General features: G+C 38.2%; 1 protein-coding gene across 2 annotated transcripts in view; it reads right to left on the bottom strand.

Annotated features, from left to right (window-relative positions):
* Window positions 1–24,546, bottom strand: part of CARD11 (caspase recruitment domain family member 11) — a 2,459,919-nt gene that overhangs the window by 1,522,082 nt on the left and 913,291 nt on the right. For both annotated transcript variants that reach the window (XM_044089102.1, XM_044089103.1), the window contains exon 2: window positions 5,303–5,512. In XM_044089102.1, the coding sequence (XP_043945037.1) occupies window positions 5,303–5,512 (210 nt within the window). The remainder of the gene's footprint in view (window positions 1–5,302; window positions 5,513–24,546) is intronic.

The following is a 24,546-nucleotide window of genomic DNA, read 5'->3' as shown; positions in this document are numbered from 1 at the left end:
CGCCGATGCTATGCTGGCGCCTGGCGCAAGGTTCATGAATCCCGGGGCATATCTTTTGTCATTCATCTGAGGCTTAGAAAAAAATGATCTAAGATGTAAAGCTTACATTGGAAATACCACAAAACAGTGCAGGTTGTAGTGGTTATACTAAATATCATAAGCCTTAGTAAGGCCATAACTGTTAATAGGAAGAAACAAAAGAGAAAAAAATAGTATAGAAAAAGTGTTTGATAAGTTAAGAGAAATTCCACTGAGAGAGATTTTGAGTGTAATAAACACAAATTGAAATTGTGTTGATAAAATGTATAGCTATCCAAAGATCACAGATCCATTACAAATCTGGCATGCATAGCCCCCCCCCCCTCCCCGAAAAAAGAAAAAGAACGATGTCTCACAAACCACCAGAAATTAAAGTAAAGAACAAATGACCAGGAAGCCATGATTCAACTACAGTAGTATTTAACAGGTTAAAACAACACAGTTAAAGAACTTTCGTCTTTATGGCGGGTCTATATCAGATAATCAAAGTTTCAGAACTTCTAACACCATATGGTTGACCCCATATGATCGAAGTACTGAAACTTCGAATACCTGATTAAAAAAAGAAAAAAGAATAAAAAACAAAAGCAACTGCTTTAAGCAGGGCGGCAAGATCCCCTGCACCCCCCCACGTGGGAGGCTGCATCCCCCACACCCCCGCTACTTAAATATAACAACTCCGAGATTGCACTTTAATGGAGTATGGTGCATAAAGAGAAGATTTCCCTTTTCTATGCTGTAGCACGATCTCAGAGTTGGTATATTTAAGTAGCAGGGGTGTGGGGGGTGTAGGGTGGCTTGCCCCCCTGCTTAAACCCTTTTACTTCACTTTCCTTTTGTTCTTTTTTTTTTTTACTTGTTCGATGTTTTGCAACTTCAATCACTGTTCGATGTCTAGTGATTCGAAGTTCTAAAACTTCAACAATTTATATAGACCCCTTTATGGCTTCTTCAGAACTATGCCATACAGGAAATAAAAAATCCAGTGGATATCATTGCAGACTAACCAATAAATAAATAAATGAATTAGTGATTAATGGATTAACAATCCCTAACATCAGGGCTGGTGTTAGCAGTTTAGGGCTCCCCCAGCAAATATCAAGTTGGGGGCCTCCAGGACATTTCCAGTCTAAGTATCACCCTGTCACTGCCACCCCCTTCTAAGGACCCTTTTAGTTCATACTGTAAACCTTTAAAATTAGTACGCACAGGCTGACCTGTAGCTACAATGCTGTTACATTACAACAGGCTTGTATACCATACTATGTTGGCCTAAAGACTGACCTGTAGCGACAATGCACTTACATTACAACAGGTCTGTATACCATATGATGTTGGCCCACCTCACAGAGGGAGTAGTACATACAGACTGACCTGTAGGTACACTGCTCTTACATTACAACAGGTCTGTATACCACACTATGTTAGCCCATCTGACAGAGGGTGTAGTACACACAGACTGACCTGTAGCTACATTGCTCTTACATTACAATAGGCCTATATATCATATCACACTATGTTGACTCACCTCACAGAGGGAGTAGTACATACAGACTGACCTGTAGGTACACTGCTCTTACAATACAACAGGCCTGTATACCACACTATATTGGCCCACCTCACAGAGGGAATAGTACATACAGACTGACCTGTAGGTACACTGCTCTTACATTACAACAGGCCTGTATACCATACTATGTTGGCCCACCTCACAGAGGGAGTAGTACATACAGACTGACCTGTAGGTACACTGCTCTTACATTACAACAGGCCTGTATACCACACTATGTTGGCCCACCTCACAGAGGGAATAGTACATACAGACTGACCTGTAGCTACACTGCTCTTACATTACAACAGTCCTGTATACCATACTATGTTGGCCCACCTCACAGAGGGAATAGTACATACAGACTGACCTGTAGCTACACTGCTCTTACATTACAACAGGCCTGTATACCACACTATGTTGGCCCACCTCACAGAGGGAATAGTACATACAGATTGACTGACCTGTAGGTACAATGCACTTACATTACAACAGGCCTGTATACCACAATATGTTGGCCCACCTCATAGAGGGACACTTACAGTTACTGGCATTTAGTTACAACAATGATGCATTACAGCAACTCTGTGTACAGGTCTGGACTTAGGTGAAATGGCACTCTAGGTCTACTGTTTCAGACCCCCACACATACCCTTCAGTCTTCCCCTCTTCCCCACACCATGCACATTCCTTTTTCTCCTTTTCTCATGTGTCTCCTTACTTTTCAGCTTTATCAAGAAGCCATAACCTTCTATATGCACTGAAGTGCAAGTTTTTCTTTTTCTTTTTACACACTTTTCATCTGATGGTTTAAATAGAAATTATGATTAAGGAAAGAAATTCAGTGTTGTTGTTCAGCTTTAGTTTTCCTTGCATATTTTCAACACACCTTCCCTGACCAAGACAGCACAGTAATAAACATTTAGGAAATAATTTCATTACAGCAGTGCATATCCATACATACAACAGTCATGTCAGAGGCCAGTTCATTAGACTGGCACAAATGGTTTCAGACAGGGATGCAAATAACAAAGAAAGGGGTATTTTAGAAAAACATGTTTAATGAAAGACATTACCCCCATAATTCTGGTAAAATCTATAAGTGATGAAAGTTTCTGGGGGTGGGGGACAAGGTATCAACCATTGTTAGTTGTGGGCTTAGAACCCCCAAAAATAACCAACTCCCTACATGAAACCAATGGTTCATGAGATAATCAAGAACCTCAAGAACATTACGACAACTATAACATAGGTTAGTAGTAGGCTAACTGCTTATGAGCCATTTTAAGCCTAGCCGATTACTCTATGTGAGAATCAAGCCCTGCACCTCGTGTCTGTAAGTTAAACACCTTACTCATTGTGGTAACCTCGAACCAGCTAACACTAGTGGATATTCCAGAGCACTTACTATACAGTAGCATCAAGGATCCAATATTATCAAGGAAATTATAAATGAATATTGGGGTATCTTGGTTTGTGATAAAAAAATCTAAGTAATTCTGGGGACAAGACTAACTTTTGTTTATAAACATGCTAGTAACCACAAAAATATAGTAGAATTGAACAGCTATGATATGGTTTAGGCTAATAAGAAGGGTAAAAAAAGTTATGGACGTTTCAACCAATACAAATATATATTAGAATGTAAAGATCTGCATTTAAACAACTATTTACATTTTGTTTATGCCCAGGATGGGTATTGTTATACAAAGGGAGTAGTTTATTTAGCAAAGTGTTTGACAACTGACACTTTCTACATTGGAAAGACGGAGAGAGACTTGAGAAAGCACATACATGATCGCAATTATGAAATTTCAAAAAATAACACCAGTAATGCATTATTTAGACATTCCATTACCTGTGTTGGTTTTAAACAATTTTCCTTCATTATATTAGAGAAAACATAAATAAATCGGGGGGGGGGCCTGTAAGGACCATACTGAACTTTCAGAGCTAACATGGCAGCTCAGAGTAGACTCAACTTGTACCCCTGGTATAAAATGAATGTATCTCTCTGGTGCCTGTTCTTAAGAAAAAAGCCCAAAGGTTCTAAATTTGCGCATTTTCAAATACAATAGATTCTATATGTTTATATACTTTACGTGACCTGTTTAGATTTATAGAACTTCACTTAATGTTATTCGCTGTGGAGTTGTCATTTCATATAAAACATGTATATCTCTTTAAGAAACTTATAAACCTTTCGGTATAAGAAAATACAAAATTTTTAATACTTTTAACATTTTTGCAATATATGTATCTGAACATTGTTTTACACGAAGGGTTTAAATAAGGTTATCTGAACATTGTTTTACACGAAGGGTTTAAATAAGGTTATCTGAACATTGTTTTACACGAAGGGTTTAAATAAGGTTATTATTTTGATTATCTTGTTGAAAGAAATAAATACATTGTGAATAACTTTTTAACACTGGTAGAATACATAGGTCCTAAAATATTTAATGAAGTAATTAGTTAATTAATTGTGATGGACTTACAACTATATACGTACCAAATGGAACAATGGATTTTAATCTGAGGAAGTCTGTTGGTTAATATGGACAAAAAACTCATTGTGCAATAAAAGCTTAATTTATTTTTGGATCGTGTTTTTTGTGGCGATTACAGCATACTTGGTATGTGGAAATCAACTACTCCCTTTCTGGAGATGGTTGGCCTATGGACAGGCAGAATTTTGTTGGGTTTATTTGGATTTGAAGCTGCATAAGCAGAAAGACCACAGAGATTTTTAACTAAGAAAATCAAGGGTGTTAAAAAACCCTCAGCTACCCCTGAGAAACCAGACTGGCTCTTTCATAGTGACCTATGTCTAACCTGAGGTTCTAGGAAGGAGCTAGCTATATTCAAAATGAAACCCCTTAGCAGGGCCAATGGGACTTCGAACATGCATATGAAAGACTTTAAACTACTCTAACAGAATAACAAATTCACTGCAGACACAAGTTCATATCCCAGTACATTTCCCATTTGTGGAATGAACTTCTCCTGCACATCAAACAAGCAGTACTACAATCAACTTCAAAGAAAACTTAGATGACTTAATGGGTAGCTGATTCACTCCAGGAATCACCTGTAAATGTCTACTTGAAAAAGGATGTGAGCATTAACGTTTAATGTTGTTTTTGTTAGGAGTGCGATTCTTAAACATGTTTAAGTTTTAACTATATTTGCTTATGGGTCTTTAAGGGACAGGATTTTTATGGTTTCAGTGATTGTTTACATAGTAAACTCTTACAATCTTATGTATAGTCCTCATAATGGGGAGAGACAGAACAAGGGATGTTACACTATAAGGTACTACAAGTGACATTATTTCAGCTGGAACACTGACATCATAATTTAAGTCAGGAAATATTTTGGCATTAGGCTGGAAAGGGTCAGCTCTCCCACATGATGCATGTGGACTGAAATACTCCACGTGTATGGCTATTCTAAGTCCAGTTTCTTGTTTTTCTGTCTTTCTACTGAGTTTGACAAATAATAAATGTTTAATAATCATATATTGAGAAATTTCCCATCTGCCAGCAGGTAATACAGTACAATATGTTCAGATATCAGTACATACATATTATAAATACATACTGGTAAACAACAACCGTATGCCAACTTAGCATAGTGTGCTTAGGTACCAAGTGTTGAAAACTAAATAGCAAAGCCAGACTATATAAATCACAAATAGTGTATATCACGTACCTGCTCTTTGAGCCTTATATGTAAATCGGAGCGAGTTGAGCACCTCATCTTCATCCTGTTCGTCGATGACCTTACACTGCCGTAGGTATGGCGTTATCTTTCCCGGATGTATGTACCTACTTAGCATATGTCGATTGCATTCTATATTCTCCCACATGAGTTCTTCCTCGTTTTTCATAGCATCCAGGCTATTAGCGTCCATATCAGAGTCTGAAAGTAAATCAGAAGGAAAAAAAATGAGTCAAACAAGGAAATGAAAAAGTAAAAGCTGCTCAAAGGATCATAAGCTTTGGATAAAATGTCAAAAACTCAATGCAAATAAGACAAATAATATACGGCAAAATCACATGCAGCTGTGAACTGTCCTTTATTTGCTACCCGTTCATATGGTGCACCAAGTTCCACATATGATCACTGAATACATTTTTTTAATTAGTGTTTCCTATTAGCAGACAGTTCCACTAACAAAGAGGTTCTAAACGTGACTATAAAATGGTTCAAATGGCTGGGATACCCAAGAAATAGAAATATTGATGGTAATATAACCAGAATGAAAACATTAGTATGAAATGTAACTTCGAAGGTAATCTGTGAATATTATTTTGAAGAGGTCATGGCGGAAAATGTTTTTGAACCAGTTTACTTATCTAGTTAAAGTTAAATAAATAACTAAAAGGAAGCAAGCTAGGGGAATGTGATGAGTAGACTCTAGCCTTCTCATCCATTTTTCAGGCCAAGATAAAATATATTGTGCTTTACTGACTGGATCCTAGTACAGGCAGACCGCTGTTTACCCATAATATCAGCTACTTATGCAATGGGACCATGCTGTTCCCATTTTTACCAGGTTTTACATATAGTCCTATGTTTTTTGTTCATGTGGATTTCAGATAAAATAGACTTGCCTTAATAAACAATTGACCATGACAGTATCTCGTAATGACAAATACTTTTAGAAAATTGCATGAAACAGTTGACCTACATAGAAGAATGTAAATATTCAGCTGTCTCAATCCCACTGCAATAAATGCTGTCCAGCGAAAAGGCAGGATAGAAAACAGATACCCCTCCACCTCCCATTACACCGACCCCCACTTGATGGTTCCTGTGTCTTGATTTATTCCCCTAGGCCATGATGGCAATCAGAACAACGTGAGCCACTGTTTAAATTATATTATGCTAAATCATGTCGGGACACTTGGGCAAAAGGTTTGATGTATGTACCTCTGGTGGCCGATTCTACTACTGCCCTAGTATAGCACTGATGGGGGAGGAGTGATATTTGTTTCCTAAATGACTCCTACAGTTTCTTATTTATATTTGAACTCCAAAAGTAGTGATTACCAACACTTTAACATTCCCATGGTTCCAAACAGATCCTTTTATTAATTCATTATACATGCAAGAGACATTAAAGAGAAGTGCTTTTTTTCAGAAGTAACATAGGACTGTTGATCGTGTTAAGAGACTTGCTCAAACAATATGTAAATGCAGGATGAAGGACTCTGATGTAGGAGTTAAATATACATTTTGCTAACAACTTATACCTTAATGTTTATAGTGTACTCCCATTCAAAGGTACTGCTACACTGGCTGGGCATTTGATTAGGCCTGCTGCATGGAAAAGGAGACGTCTGCTGTTGTGTAAACTGAACCCCAGTTTGTTGACTACTGATCAAATGAAATACCAGACTGTTACAAGCAGGAAGTCATGATATGACTCTCAGTTACTCCAAAGCTATTTAAGCAGAACTTGAGTGTTAGAGAAGCTGGTAATGAAGTTATACAATCAAATGCAATGGTCAGAATTATTTTATTTGCAGTTACACAGGTCACCTATTTCATGAGCTTTTCTAAAAGTATTTGTCATTAGGACATAATGTCAGGGTCGATTGTGTATTAAGGCAAGTCTATTTTCCCTGAAGTCCACATGAACAAAAAAAAAAAAAAAACATAGGACAATACATAAACTTACTTTGGGTCTCTATGTTATGTCACAGAAGGAAAGGACACTGAAAGGGACATAGGTCTTAAGCCTAAGTACCAATGAACTAACAGTCTTCGGTTAGCTGGAATTCAGTTGATAAACTTGCAGCTAGTATGAATACAAAGGATAAAGCTGAGGCAAAGCCCTGCACTTACTATTACACACAGAAACAGCAACACAATGCCTCAGTGGCTAACATTTCTGCTTTATAGTTCCAGGGTTCAGTGTTCACTTCTGACCACAGGTCACTGCCCATGTGAACTTAGCAGGCTATGCCTGTGTCTGTATCAGTCTTCTGTAGTTCCTTCCTATCTCATAAAAGCATGCGGGAAAAGTAATAACATCTTTGCATTAGTCAAAGGTGTTAACATGATGTACTCTGATGTACACAATTTATGGCAGAAGTCATAACTAAAGTAGTAAGAAAGGTGGGAAACGTGTACACATCAGATTGTCAAAGTGAGTGCTATGTGAGAATTTGTAGAAGAGGCACTCTAGTGATGAATATCAACCACATTATCCGTATATGTGAACAAAATAACTTCTAGGGTCTTTTTAATGGATAGGCATATTGGCAAAATAGCTTAAGGGAGGGTCAGGAAATAGGATGGGGGGGGGGGGGGGTTACAGTGGAAAATATTTACCAGTGTGTTATAGGAAGGCTATGCCATATGCTGGTTGTTTTACTGACAATTTAATGATGTATTTTACAATTTCATCAAGATATTACAATTTAAGAATGACACAAAGAAAGAGTAATTGAGTTATGGGCACAGTGTACATGTCAGAACTCTGAACATATTAAAAACAAGAACACTTTTGCTTTACTGCTGTCTTCTGTTTTGTATATTGCAGTGTATTTTCATTACAGTTTGTTTTGTGTACTGTCTTCTACTGCATATTTAAATTATGAAAGAAACCAGCGCTGTCTCTCTTGTGAGCCACACAAAAATTAGAGGTCACTTAAGGTTAACTTACCTGAGAACTAAGGGAGGAGCTAAAAATTCAACGGAGTAATAAAACATGTCAAGGCTTTGTTGGAAAAGCTCACTCAGACACTGCCATAGACTGCTGTGAGGGAAAGATTGCTTTGTTTTTATTTTATATTATTTTTTGTATAAATTGTATTGCATTATTGTTTCCTACTGTTTTGTATATTGGGGTATGTTTTTATTACACTGTGTTTTAATTGGTTTACAATTTTCTGTTGCATATTTAAGCTAGGAAAGAAACTACAAATCTTTGTCTTGTGAGTCTCATTGAAATTTAAATCCCCCTACCCTCACAATCTGGCACGCTTGTGTTATTAAAGTCATTGTCTCTCTAGTTACTTACCCATTATATTAATTTGCCAAATATTTCCTGCCCTCTCCACTTTCATTGGATATTGTCAGTGAGCACAAAATTATAATTTTGTAAAGTCACTCTCCATACGAATCAAGTGTTCTTCATCATTATGAGGAATGTTCTTCATTTGGAGGGTATGAAAAACTCCATGTTCGTCATTGTTCCACAATGTAAGGGTCTGTCACACATTCAGTGTTAAGAATGTTTTAACTGGCATTCATGGTAAATAATACTGAATCATATCAATTCACCCAAAGAACATTTTATGAGAGCAAAATAACATATTTTAACCATCATGTGAGCTTCTTAGTTGAAGCTGTAACTAAGTGTTCCACATTTTACGCATTTCTTCCACATTGCAAGCAGTAATATTCCACATTCAGGAGGTGGGAGGTTGAGAGCTATGTCACTCCCACTCCAGCTATTTAAATGTATTGGCCATCGCACTATATTCCATTGGGCTAGAATACTAAGTGCCCACCCCCTTCCAGTTTATCTTGCTCTTTTAAAATTAGTAGCCCCCCCTTAGATTGCTAAAGCTCGAGTTACCCACTCTCTCATACGTAACTGCTTAGTGAGTTCTGCAACTGCAACTTTTCCATTTTTTCCATCATACTTTAAAAATCTGCAACATCTTGTCCAAGACCAACAATCATTGGACAGTCCACCTTCTGAATCTTGGTAGTCATTTTGGGAGTAGTGCTTTTGTTTTGCTCCTGGTGAGATAAGGAGCATATGAACATAATTTCCTGGAGACTGCTGATTACCAGAAAGCCTAATAATTGCTTCATTGATGCCAACGTGGAATGTGTACTTCTGTTTTGTTCCTTGTGAAAGAAACAGCAGAAAGAATTGATTCAGGTCTGTCTCCAAGTGGACCGTGACTGTCTGTGTGGGACCTTCTTAACTGGTCTGATTGCTATTTAAAGCATCTACCAGAAAAAGGCTACAATAAGCCAACAGTCCCCTGAATCATCTGGGACAAGACTACTGATCACCAAGGAGCCTGTGGCCTGATTCTAACTTTAGATTAATGCTACTGTTTTGTTTCTGGTGAGAGAAGAAGCAAACAGGCATTGTATCTGAGCAGCATGAATCTATAGTGAGACCACAACTAGCAGTAGCCGAGTAATAGCCAATTAGGTGATGACCCACTATTCATCATTCTTGAAAAGCAAATTCTTTCAGTAAGTACTGTTTATCTACTGTCCAACCTAACTACAGAACATTTCCCTAAATACTTCATCCATAAATCTTCAGGGTCAGCTTTAGCAGTTTTCCACTCAAGTGATTGTCAGTGCCCTGTACAGATGCAGGTACATTGATTTGGCATTTTTCTTGTAAAAGTACCTTGAAATTTCTCCAATACCTAGTGGCACACAGGGGAACTAGTTTACAGTGAAAAGCACTGCCCCTAGGGTTGCAAACCAGATACGCCTGACCTGACTTTATATTCTCACCATGACCATCTAGTCCATAAAAAAGGGCCTGTTGTCAAGGATATGAAACTTCCCACTATCTCTGAGGCCAGGTTGGTGGATATGGGCATCCTGAGGTACATGTTTACCGATAAACAGCTACTTCTGAAACAAACTGATAAGGTGTGTATGAGAGATTGATTTACAAAGTTCCACAGGAAGCAACGCTCTTTCATAAAAGCACTCCTAATATCAGTTTGTCAAAAGTACACATGCTGCACACAGTATGAAGCAAATACATGGATCCACATATGCTGAGGCCCTTAAATGTAACTTTCCTAAAACTGAAAGATCTCCTAGATAACGTGCCCAAAAATATACCTTAAGCAGCCAAGTTTAACATAGCGAGATATCTTTAAAAAAAGCAAGAGAGAAAGGAAGAACTTTGTTGCTTTTTTTTAAAATATCTCGCTATGTTAAACTCATTTAACATAACGAGGTTACAGCAACAGAGCTCTTCCGTTCTCCATTGCTATCAAAAACACAAAAAAATCAAGACTTATACTAATGGAAAAAGTCCGGGTGACCAGACCATTTTCCATTAGTATAAGCTTGATTTACAATGGGCACGCTGACCAATCAGCGTGCATGTTTTGGAATATTAATGGGGGGTCACTGTATAATCCATATTACATCACATGTAAATTCAAGAACCAATGAATGCACAGGAAGTGCTAAATGACGTAGGGGTGATGCCCTAGTGGTGGGCAGCTAGCTGTGCACAAACAAAAACAATGAATGATGTCAAATGTCACTGGACTATAAATGGCTTCCAAAAGAACAGGAGCCAGAAAATGTTTGGGACAATGTTAGAAAGAGGATGGTACCTTAAACAAGAAATATTCAGGCAGCACGACACATAAGTTGCATGACTAGAGACAAGCCTAGGCACTTAATGGCATGATTTTTCAGAACCAGACTAAATTGCCATCTGTACTATGAGGTATGCCAGCGAGATTAAGTTCAAGGTTTAAACTCAACCTAAATCAACATCTACCTAGCCTGGAATTCAAACAGTAAAATTAAATAAAAAAATAAGGGATTATAATCAGGCCACTTATCATAACCACTTTGATATGTTTGAGAAATCAATTCTAAGAAATTCACCTTCAGAGCAAAACAGAAGAAGAAAATGTTGGAATCCTGTTTGAGAAAACAAAAACTGGAGTTGTGGTCAGTGACCCAGTCACAAGTCTTTGCAATGCATGAGGAGTTTTAGATGCTTCAATATATTAGCAGTTACAGAGGAAAAGGCAATTGCAGGGGTGTAAAGACGTTTATACATCTCATCAATTGAAAGTTTTAAAATATCTTAAATACTTCACTCTGGAACACGTGTGTGTGTGTGTGTGTGTGTGTGTGTGTGTGTGTGTGTGTGTGTGTGTGTGTGTGTGTGTTTATGGCAGGAAAGTGTGTCACACCTTTCGAACCATCAGAAGATTCCTTTATTACAATTCTCTGGTGGCTGCTTTTCATGTGGCAGTTTTAATTTTTGTAAAGCCTTTAGGTTAGTAAGGATGGGGGCACCGTAAAGAAGTGTGGGGAGGTGAGAAGTAGTGGCAGGTATAGCTTTAGTTATATCAGTAAGAAAGATTTTGACTCTGTAAAGCATTCCTAGTTTTTGATGTTTCTTTTTTTATTATTTTTGGCAATTTTGTATATGCAGGTCAAACGCAAGATTATCATCCACCATCACCCCTAATAATTTGCTATGAGAAGTGACTTCAGTGAGGACTTTGACTTTTGTTTTTTCATGAGAGAGAGAGATTTGGAAGAAAAGCTAGTAGTTTGGTCTTTTTTTGGGTTGACCATGAGTTGTGAATTATGAAGCCATGTTTCAGTGGCTGTTAAAGCTTCCTGAATACTTTTTGGAGGTGTACCATGTTTTCAGATGTGCAACTGAGAGTGGAATCATCTATATACTGTATTAGGGTAGTCTGTTGTGTGGATGTATAGAGGGTGTTGGTGAACATGTTAAAGATGAGAGGTCCAAAGATAGGGCCTTGGAGTATACCAGCGGTGACTGGGAGGTAAGGAGAGAGCACGGAGTGCAATTTTACTGACTTATACCTATTGGATAGGTAGCTTTGAACCACAGAAGGGTGGGCTGACAGATACCTAGAGAGGTCAATTGAAGTAGAAGTTTGTTGTGGCAAACTGTGTTGAAGGCTTTAGCCAAGTCTAGAAATAAGGAAGAGACTAATTTGCCTTTATCTTTAGCTTTGTTGACAGTATCTATATATGTTAGAGAGGCAGTGCTAGTACTAAGGGAAGGACAGAAGCCATGTTGAATAGGGGACAGGAGTTCTTCCTGCAGGAGAAAATCTAGCATTTGTTTTTGAATACATTTTTCAAGTATCTTGGTGAGGGGAGATAAGATTGCTATATGTCTAAAGTTATTAATGTCAGTTGAATTTCCTCCTTTGTGCAGAAGGATAATGTGTGACTTTTTTCCAGGGAGAGGGGAATGTGGGATTCCTGGACTGACCTATTTATTGTAGCCATTGGCTACTATTTTTAGGTACTCACTTGGAAGGTCATCAGCTGAAGAATACGGTTTACGTTTGTTTAAGAGTAGTTTCCAATAGGATGTGGGCACAGGTATGAAGCTGAAAGATGATATGGTGATATGTGGCTGTTGAACAGGGTTGGGATTAAAAGTTGAGGAATCATTGGTTAAAGATGCTATATTATCTATAAAATAAGAGTTGAACTTTACTGCAATTTTGAGTGGTGAGTTATCAAGAGAAGGATTTGGGGTGAATTTTTGGCTGGGATGTAAGATTTCTTTAATGGATTTCCAAAATATTTCAGGGTTGTGTTTAGTATTATTCTGAAAGTTATTATGCTACAGTTTTTTGTCGTCATTTATTTATATTTTAGTACAATTGTGAAGCATTCTGAAGTTTTCAAGATATTGAGATGTTTTATATTTCTGCCATTCTTTCCAAGCTTTTTCTCTATCCTGCATTAACATTCTACTCTTTTTGGTAGCCAAATTGTATTATTTGTTTTAGTCTCTTCCTTCTAGGAGGTGCAAGGCTATTTAGGATATTTAGAAAAGTATTGAATTAATTTACAGCATCATCTAAGGGGAGGATTTCTAGGAAATTCCAGCTAATAGATGATAGTGTAGTAATGAACACTTCTGGGTTAAACATAGAAAGGCTGTTTGTTATTTTATAAATATGCTGTTTAACTGGATGTGTGAGATGTCTGATCATTTAGATTGGGAAATAATCACTTAGGGAGTCTGACATTGTACGTGTGGTAGTGTATTTGCTAGGGTCTGATACTAGGAGTCAATCTAATAGGGCATTTGATGTCTTAATATAATGTGTGGGACTACCAGTTAGTTGTGTGCAACCATATAAGTTCATGCTAGATGTAGGGGAGATAGAATTTATCACATCACCTAGTAGTATTTTTTCTTCTGAAATGTTATGGAGATCCAATGTAGGACATCTTCCAGCATAGCTAAATTGTCGTCAGAAGGGATGTAAAGGACAGTAATACATATTTGTTTATAATTGTTTATTTTGAGGAAAGCAATAAAAATCTCTGCTGAACTGAATTTTGGTGTTGGCTTGCTGTAAGGGGAAATGTGGTAGGTGCTGGAAAATATTAAAGTAATGCCACCACCCTTCTTTTTTATACAGTCATTATGGATGATGATATAGCCAGGAGGTATAATTTGTTGTTTATGCTGGGTTTAATCCAAGTTTCAGTTACAGTGAGAACATCAGGCTAATGATGGGTGATCCAGGCAAGTAGTTCAGCAGTTTTATTTCTTATACTTCTAACTTATATTGCAGCAAAATTGACACCACCGGGGTTGAGTATTGGCTGTTATTGGGTTAGAAAAGTGTGTGGGAGGGAATTATCTTTGTGATCATTGTGATAGGTGGGGCCCGGATTAGGGTATATGTCTCTTCCTAGAATGATTTTAGTATATTGGGGGATTATGCATACTTGTTTTCTGGAGTGGATTCTTGCACTTAATTTTGTTTCGGTAAGTTGAAGTGCAGTTAGTTTATATTTCAAATAAAGATGAGGGGTAATATTAAATCGGTTTGGTGCAATGTGTGGAGAGTGAAAACAGGAAGTATGGATAGGTAGTTGGGAGTGAGTTGGAGAGATGTTGGGAGATATTATTGAGTCATGGTAGGATGAAACATGACACAGTAGGAAGAGAAGTACAGAGGATAAGCTGAAGAGTAACATAATTACGTACAGGAACCTGTGTTTTACAGATGTCAGGTAGTGAGGAAGTAGCAATGGAAAATGAAACAAAAAGTTGCATGGGTAAGGAGAAAAGTATCTTCTATAAAAGAAGAGATTTAGGTTGTCCTGGTATCTTCTCTAGAATGTAAAGAATAGAGGGGTATGAAAGGCTAGAGTATAATAATGTAGTCAAAATAAGAAGAAATAAGGGTTTGTTTGGGAAACATATAAGAAACAATGTGGAATAGATAGGTACTATTGGGAAGGGTAGTGATTATGAATGGATATAGTGCAAAGCTGTATGAGAGGCACAAAGTTAGGAATGACGTAAAAATTAAATCGAGATCGGGAAGTAGGAAACAAAGTGTATGTATAGACGTAGTAAGGTTATTTGGGATAAGAGTCACACATGAAATGTGTATGTAGGAAGTATAACATCAAGGTTATGAGAGGGGGGTGGGAATTGGGGATAGGGCAGAGGAGGGAAATGAAGCTGAGCATAGCAGGCTTCTCATCCTCATGTCAAATTAAACTGAAATCAGTTTATAGCCAGTACAAAGCAATTAAAGATATGCCTAATTAAAATGTTTTTTCTGTCATTTCCTAAGGCTAAATAACTGGCATATGCAATATAGTATACTGACTAAGAAAAAGGGGACAGAGGCCAACTTAGTAAGAGGTCCTTAGAGTGCACAAATTATCTCACAGACACTTTCAGTCACAGAGCAGGCATGTATTTAACTGATTAAGTTAAAACACAGTAAGATTCATCATGATAAATGTGCTTACATTATATAATGACAAAATGCTCAGTAAACGTGGAGGAGTAGGGCCTTATAGCAGAGCACCTACAGCATCTAGGCCAGATGAGGTGACTGCAGGTTACTATACATCAACAAAATTCTCAGTAAACTTGTAGAAGTAGGGCCATGTGGCAGGGCTTCGGTATCAAGGTCAGATGTAGTGACTGTAGACTATAATGCAATGACAAAATTCTCAGTAAACTTGTAGAAGTAGGGCCATGTGGCAGGGCTTCAGTATCAAGGTCAGATATAGTGACTGTAGACTATAATACAAAGACAAAATTCTCAGTAAACTTGTAAGAGTAGAGCCTTGAGGCAGAGCTTCTGCTGTATTGATGTCAGATGTAGTGACTGTAGGCTATTATGCAATGGCAGAATTCTCAAACTTGTAGAAGTAGGGTCTTGTGGAAGAACTGCTGTAGTATCAAAGTCAGTTGTACTGACTGCAAGCTACTATAAAATGACAAAAAACTCAGTAAACGTTTAGATGTAGGGCCTTGTGGCAGTGCTCCTGTAGTACTGAGGTCAGATATAGTGGCCACAGGCTCTGCTCTATGAAGGAAGATGGTGACCAAGTTGTTTGTCTGAAACAAGGGCTCACAAATTGTATTAAATTTAGTGCTATCATCTGCAGTATGTCAACTAAGTACCGATTGTTTCAAATAGATAACCATTTAAAATTACTGTAAATAATGAATCAATAGCAAGTGCAACAAGTTTCCTTACCCTCATTCATTTGTAACAGTTCAGTGCCTGCAAACAATCATGTTCTTGAGAACAAGCTAACATCTACAGAAACTCTAAGAGAAAGGGAATATTCACAAAGCCTTACGTCTTATGCCTTATGGCCAGGTCTCTCAAAAAAAAACATGCTAAGTATTTATCCATCAGGTAGTAGCCTAAATTCTCCCATCATAAATAGAATTTTCATCATATTAAAGCACATATTAAAAAATATGTTAAATGGCTGTACAGAAAATGATTTGTCTTATGCAAGTACTTTCTAACGTTCATTTCAGTGCTGCTTCATTCATTAAGCCAGATATAATGCTTTTAAAAAGGTAGAGAAAAAAGTAACTATATCCATCCATTCTTCCAAATGCATAGATTCTGAGTTTATGTTCTACTTTCTACTCCATTGCAAGGAAGCACTCAAGGTGCCAGTCTAATGAAAGTGTCTATGTGCCGCCAACAATGTGCTTAAGTTACCAGAAATTATTTAAATAATTTTAGTATTGATAGTAGTTAAAGTCATACTTTACATTATCTGTGAAGAGCAAAGAAGAGGCACCGTACAGACAGAAATACTACGGATGCAAGCGTGCCGTACACATTCAGGCCCTTCACTATCTGACATCTTCCTACCTTGTCCACTAGACTCTGCATAGCTTGAACTTGTATTTACACGCAGGCATGAATGATGTGAAAATGTAGGCCTAAACATGTTTAAATAAGTGAAGGTTCAGCAAAGATCTCCTTTGGAAAGTGCAAGATGCTCGACCTTTTTAAAGTTGTTTAAAGTTTTTCTGACAGTGTTACTTAACTTTATTTCAAGCCTTTTTTATTCAGAAGTTTCATATGAAGAAGAAGATCCTTTTTATAATTAACATTAAAACAAAGCTGATGTGTTGCTCATGGGTTTTAGAAAAGTTTCAGTGAATGTACCATCAGCTGCAGTGTTTAAGTCACTCCATGAGAAGGTGCTAGAGATACAAGAACCATCCCATTTATTATTTTAATTTATTTATTTGTTTATTTCACATATGTTAACCGGGTTAGTCCAACTGAGTTTGCAAACAAACCCATTTTCAGTGGAGACCCGAGGGGAAATGCCCTAGCAATTGCTGTTTCAAACACTGTATACTTAAATTCTGGTAATAAGAAATGCTGGTTGGAGGACAAATGTAATGTTCACATGTGTGCAAACCAAATCTGCATATTCAGATCACATTTTTGGGGTGTGAGACGCATTTGATGCACAGGCATTGTTTGAATCTAGAAGTAGAGAGAGAATGGGAAAAAAGTAAAAACAAGTGTTTGTAAGAAATAGCAGGCTGGAGAAAGGAGTGAAAAATGTATAAAAGAATTTTCAGACTATGCGATAGGATTCTTTATAGTCACAGTCCAAACCGTAGATGCCCTAAAACTGCTGAAACCTTTGGTGGGTTCAGTAAAACAAATGGAGAACACATTTGAGTCAAACTGTAACAACTCACTGTACAGATTAGTGATCAGTCAAACAATTCTAGATGTCTAACTTTAACTAAGGATGTATGATCCAAGTGCATTACAATCTATGATGCTAAGAAACTGCTTTGTGTTTGCTATTATAATAATGCCATGGGGTTATTTGGATATTTATACAGAACTTCATTCCTAAGATTTATACTTTCATTGGCTCAGACAATGAAATTGGTACTACTTGGGTCCACCGGACACAGTGACTGCCCAATAATACACTGAATGGTGGGGCGTACAATACATACTGCATGCTTACCTACAGAGAACAGATGTGTTTGCGACACCATGATAACATAAAGAACTGTTTCACAAGACACCATGATATCAAAGACCAAGAAAACAATCAGGGTAACTTATAGACAGAGTCAGTCAGAAAGTGCAGATAAAGTTACAATTCATTCCATTAGGAAAGTAGTCACATCAGTGGGTGTTTGTTTAGATATATGTGTCATTACATTTGCTTCAGACATTATGGAAGGAATGTTCAGATTTTATTATGAATGGACTGATGATCATTGTATACCATGTGCCACGGTATATAACTCAGCTAGTTGGAGGATATTTTTTTACAACCTGCAAACACTGAGATGTAGATATATGAGCTGATACAATATGTAATATTACCTTATTTAGTTTACAAAGCTGATAACCTAAATATGGCCTTAGATCTCTTTGGTCCACATTGTTTCTACCAAGATAAAACATAGTTTGTAGGAGGGGTCTACTGTCATAGCATTTGGCAATGTATTTAGAAATAATTCATGCAGAAAATAATCTGAGCAGTTATCCTTAGTGTTTTATCCATCAAAGGAAATTTTAGTTATTCAGGCCTTGTTTCACAGGGACCATTATATAATGCATGGGTTACATATCGGTTGGTTAGCATGATTAATGCAGTCTTGATTATCATGATAGTATAACAACCTGTATCACTAGATCACTTGTGGCCCTCTTCTCACCTTCAGTCAATGGTATCTGTTAGTCAATTGTGTAGTCAAATTATTTTTATAGGACAAGAAAAAAAAAAAAAGAACTTGCTAAATTGTAGTTATGTGTGTGTGGCGTGGAGAGGGCTTTCACCCACAGCCTCCATATAAACAGCTTCACTTCCTGTATTCGTCTTAATGTATATGACAAACTACAAGCTCATTTCAATTCATGGAAAGAATTCCTTATCTAGGAACCAATGCGCATTTCAGAGAACTGTGCATTATAGTAGTTTGTCATCATGTAATTCAGGTGCTCTGCATCATCCACACACAAGACACAACTTATCTCAGGAGCATCAAAAGAAAATGACCAGACACAGAAATGTCTGACGTGTTAGCAAACAAGAATTTTCAATAAATGTGATATGTGACTCTGAAGCAAGTACAGATAGACATATACATACAGATCTTGAAGGACAACACTATGTTGGGATTCACATGCAGTCAATAGTACAAGTTGAAGAATCTAACAATCTCGCAGTTATATCTTCTTATGATTAGTGCCTATGCATATTAAGGTAATGTGTTACATTTTACCTGGAAGCTTATATAATGCCAACTGTGTGAATCATTGCAATTCTACTGTCATAATACCATTGTAAATGCTGTAATTCTTAGAGCTGTCTGACCGATTGTATACAGGATTAAAGCTATGAGCTGTTGAAAAAAATGCTTCCTATAATTCTTGGTTTGAATCCCTCAGCCTCCATTTGCATTTTGTGTGACTCTGAACAAGTCATTTAACCAAACAGCAATTTTGAGATTGGCCTGGACTCATCAATAACCTCATGTACCACATGCTTAGTAACTACTTGTAAGCCTACACATTAAAAACTAACACACAAGTTTACAGCCATGCACTTTTTCAGTATTGCCTATACATTCACTGAAATTGTGATCCTACATGCGTCACAATGTGCTGAAAAATAATGCTATTATAAACCCAATATACTGTTTGCTTATGTAGAAGTAACAATAGTATTCTTTTCCTGTAAAATGGAATGTGCAATGGAACCTCAAGTAACAAACAAAAACTAAGACAAATTCTTAGTAACATGAAAGAGTTACTAGTAAATCAGCAATATATTACATTCTAAAATATTATTGGAAGAAGACATAAATGTTTCTTCTCAATAGCATGGTGCTTCATAAAAGAGTAAAACGTGGTAATGCAATGAGGTGCAGTTTAATCACAAGGGCATCAGTGATGTACGGATAAATGCAACAGTAGGTCAAATAATCCCCGTCTTTTCTTTCAGTTTAAAAAAAGATAAAAGACTATCACTTTAGTGACATGAGGCTTCTTTTAAAACACAGAAAAGTTAACATATATATGTATATACATATACACACACACACAGACATATATACATACATACATATAGATAGATAGATAGATATACATATATATTTGGGAAAGAAGTTAAAAATGGAATTACTCTACAGCAACTCTTGATAAGCCTTCTGCAAGTCAGGAAAATGCAAGCCTACTTCCACTCTCCAAGACATCCTGTCACAGTGAACTTATGTTGAAGGCAGATAAGATGCGACAAGACATTTTTAAAAATTCATTACTTTCTTGGAATATTTTTTTCCTCCTAAACTATTTAGTCATGAAACTATTTAATAAATGCATTTCTACTTTTTAACCCAAACAGGCATAGACTGAGCTCCTAATTGACTTTTCAAATGAACAAAGCCACAGTCTACCTGACCTTTAACTAGCAAAGTTAACACAGAGACAAAGATGACAATGGCAGAGTTACAGGTTCTGCTCATGGGAAATGATGTGACATTTGCAGGTTTTTAGATCTGCAGCAACGATCTTTATGAAAGAAAGATGATGTGAAGTTGTGACACAGACAGTACTAAGGCCTTTTAGCAACGAGGCTGGTATATTGTCAAAGCCTTGTTCCTAATGATTTCCTCACCTATTCAGAGGGTCATAGCCTTACTTTGTTTTGTTCTTTGTTACAGCACACAGTAAGAAGCTTTACTCAAGTGTGGCTTCTACAAATTAGAAGTTAGCATTAAAAAAAATAAAAACAGATCTTAACAGTTTCAGACAATTTGATCAGAAGTAAACTGAGTTTGCAAGTATAACTTTCTACGTTTGTTGGGTTAGGCGCTACACATCATCTTTTTTACCCAGTGGAGATGATCTATGAATATTTAGCAACACTAGTGTCCTCATTTGTGACTGTAAGCCCTTCATTTGGTAGTAGTTTATAGATTTTATGCAACTCTGTTCATTTTATTTTTGTAATCAAGTAGCATTTATATTCAGCAAGCTGACGGTTCCTTCTCCTGGTGAGAAGCAACACAAGGTAGAGTGTAGAAATTGGCCCCAGTGAGATTACAGGCACCTTTTTAAACAGCAGCACTGATGTTAAGTCATTAAATGTCCCCGCCATTGGCTGACTGAACAGCAGTTCAACAGCTATTCACTAGTGTCTTGCCAAGTCAAAGACACTGCAGGGCTTACAGTGTTAGTCATCATGAAAATCCAGACCTAGCACAATAATGTCACAATGCAAGACAGTGCCATTAAAACAAGTTGTGCACATATAATAATTGCATGTGCATGTGTGCAAAGGTAATGCCATGCATAAACTCACATCCTTTTATGCAAAAAAGGCTATAGTTTCTCTTGCAGTGCTTATGGAAGCTTTGTCCTTGGCTGTCCAAAGAATCTACTAAAAGTTCTTAACAGAGGAAAATTATAGTTGCAGAATGCTACCTATGCACAGCCCCTTTATTCTAAATGTTTCATTGGTCTTCTTACATATCCTGGCATTCTGTTTTCCCCTGGATCAGATGGCATGCTGTTAAGGTAGCAATGCAGTCTGCTGTCAGTACTGTGTGTCTTAATAGTCGTCGTTAATTGCCCCTCCACCCAGTGGATAAGAAATGTTAGGTCAAACACACACATGTACTAGGCTTCAAGTTCTGGTTATGAATCTCTAGCAGGAAATCCATATCTGAAATTTACAGCTGCACATTCCTGTCGATTTGAAGATGAGCTGCTCACATGCTAAAATTTGAGAGCTTTTTTCTTCAAATCGGGATACCAGTGGCAAGCAAATGCCTTTGAAAACTAAATTAAAGAAATCAAGACCTAGCTTAGAAAGATTGGTGAGGGCTTCACAAATTCGAAGGGATCACCATGAACTTAAATAATAGTGGAATATAAGTCAGATAAACAGTCCAACCATCGACCCCAGTTCTTCTTCTCCATCTAAACACACACATATGCTAAGTCAGAGTAGACGTGATTCAATGTCTCTCATTTCTGATTCTATCCACCGCTGGTATTCATTCTGATAGTACACCTGCACGGCAGGTAATGCGAATGCACAAATAGCTACAGAATTAACTATACCGGTAGTTACCTAGCACATATATGTGTGCGCCCTTCATGTTAAACTGTTTTAGCACTTTTTCCCCGGGATTCATGAAGCTCGGCGCAAGGCCGGCGTAAGGCCTGCGCCGGCGGTGCATGGAATATCCGGCGCAGTAGCGCCATATACATATTAATGAGAGTGCACCGGAATCACAGACACGTGCGTAGTGTACGTGAGCGAGCCCAGGTAGGATGCGTCTGGAGGCGTGTCTAAGCCGGCATGAGGTGAGCAACCTAATGTGCTGACAGCCACGGTCCGCCCACAATAGTAATGGCAGCAGCCAGGTCCCGTGCAGAATGAAACGCACGTACAGTATGCAACATAGTCCCCGTTCCAAATCAACGGAGAAGCAAATAGAAGCCACGAAGGCATAAGTGTACCCGTCCAAGGAGCAAAGGATACGCATAAGACCGCCGTCCGCAATGCACTGTCAGTGTTTACACTCAGAGAAGGTGTACAGCCGCATGTCAGCGCCGCACCGACATAGGAGCAGCGACTAAGGTCACCACCTGTCCCACTTTGGTTGGGGCAGTCTCTCCATGGACAGTTGTGTCCCGAAAAAACGTATTAGAAATGGCTGATGTGCTACGATTGTAGGACACAATGATATCCCGTATGTAATGTAATGGTAGCATGAATTGGTTATTTCTGTAACAGAAATACCTAAATGACACAATAAACAGAATAAGCAAGGAAATTGCCACAATAATAAGCAAATTATTTAGGCAAACAAGTGAATTTCTATGCTATATAGTGACCGTTGTATGTGTCGGCCTGTAAAGTCAGATGTGAGTCCCGGAAATATCCCAGATCGGAAAATGGAAAAGGTGGAAACCCCAGCAGCGACATGGGCATGGTCACCAGGGTTACCTGCTGTCCCAATGTGCCATGGACAGTCACTGATTGGACAGTCGTGTCCCTGCAACAATCGTAAAAATGGAAAATGACCTCCGATCCCCTGCCACGCAAATTCCCGCAATATACATGTAAATAGTAGCATAAAACATATACATTACGATATGGAACACAGACATGGCATAAGAAAATAAATAAGGAACCCAAACGCTTACAGAATAAGCTCATAGTATGGCAAACAAGTGAAGTTCTGTCAACTGCACTAGCCCTGGGTATGTGTAGTCCTGCAAATTCCGAAGTGTCCACATAACATGCCCCACTATGGGCATTGGAAAAGGTGCCAACCATAATGGTCACAAGCAGTAGTGACAGTACATAGCCGGGTAGCTGTGCTGACATAACAACAGTAAGGAAGCAAGATACCTCAAACACAGGCAAACATGTAAATAGCAACATATCCCAGACCCAGCAACGTCTCTGTTGCATACACTGGATGGTGTATGATGAAGTGTAATATCCAGAAGCAGAACCCATGCATTCGGATGTACTACACAATAGCCTCATTGTACATGTCAGTCACACCCATGTATACCCCTGCACCCAAACCTGCTAGCATCCGTGTGCAGCTATACAACCACACACAATGTGCATACCTGAACTGTGGTAAGAAGTTTGTGTTAGGCAATGCCACGCGGGCAAATACGCACCCACATGTCACCAACCCACCGCAGGTACAGATATGTAAATGGCTGCATGTGAATGTGTCAGCAGAATGTGTACATCCGGCATGTAGTATGTACCCGTCCAAACCATCTAGGTTTGCATACGACACGGTGCACATAAGTGTACACATGTGGACAAGTCGGTCGTTGGACCACCGCATCGATGATTATCTTTGCAGTGAAGTCGATCACATATAGCGGAACAGGTGCCTACCACACAGGACGTCCTAACAGGGTGCTACAGGCAAAGAAGGGGAAACTGGGACATCACATGTGGAGATTAGCGTGGCTGGACGGACAAATACACATGGTCAAGGTAAAGGACGGAACAACATGCATATGGCTGGATGGATGTTGTTCATGAAATATATAGAAACACATATGAAGTTCCAGTTTACACTCTAAATACTATATAATGTATTGAATTGTACCGTACAATATGGCAGTAGAACTAAGCCTGCATGTAATTGGTGAAGCTAAGCTGTACTGTGATGGAATTCTGAACCTGGCAGTAAGCAGGACAGCAGGCTCATGTCTGTCATCATTAATTATTTGCTGGCTTACAGAACAATAAATGTATGTACATGCATAACAGCACTCCTTCCCCAGAGGAGGATGGCCTTGTGAGCTCAATGGAAGATAGCAGTACAACTCCCTACCAGAGAGACAAAGCAACATACTAAGAAATTAACTGTCCACTGTATCGTAACAGTCTAGGGTCCTTGAAACAGCTACAATCACAAAAGGATACTGTAATGTACAAGGTGCCTTGCAAGGCTGTGTTATTCCCATGAGAAAACAATTTAAAAGCACGAGCCCAGCACCCACGTATGTATAGACTATTGCGGACCATAGTGATGGAAATGCCCTGTGACCGACCACGCCAGTAAGGTGGGCAAAAGCTGATTGTAAACACTATATAAAGAAACTGCTTACTGTATAGAGTCAGACAAAACTCTCATACTTGGACTGTACATTATTTAGCCTGCCTGTGTACACTACTAAAACTTTCGAACCCGAGCCTCCTGTGTTATCGGCTGTCACTTAGAAAAGCCTACTGATAACTACAGTCTGGTTGTAACAACTTATTTCACATCGTGATCCTTGTAATCCGGAATTCCCTTGGTAAGCTACAGGTCAGAGTGCATGGCTGGTTAGACATGTACGCTGGAGAATATGCATAAATGGTTCTTC

This window comes from Protopterus annectens, chromosome 12.part0 (genome assembly GCF_019279795.1).
Source record: "Protopterus annectens isolate FY-2018-M chromosome 12.part0, PAN1.0, whole genome shotgun sequence".
NCBI lineage: Eukaryota > Metazoa > Chordata > Ceratodontiformes > Protopteridae > Protopterus > Protopterus annectens.
The sequence above is the reverse complement of the archived record's forward strand: the minus strand, read 5'-3'. Positions and strand labels throughout refer to the sequence as shown.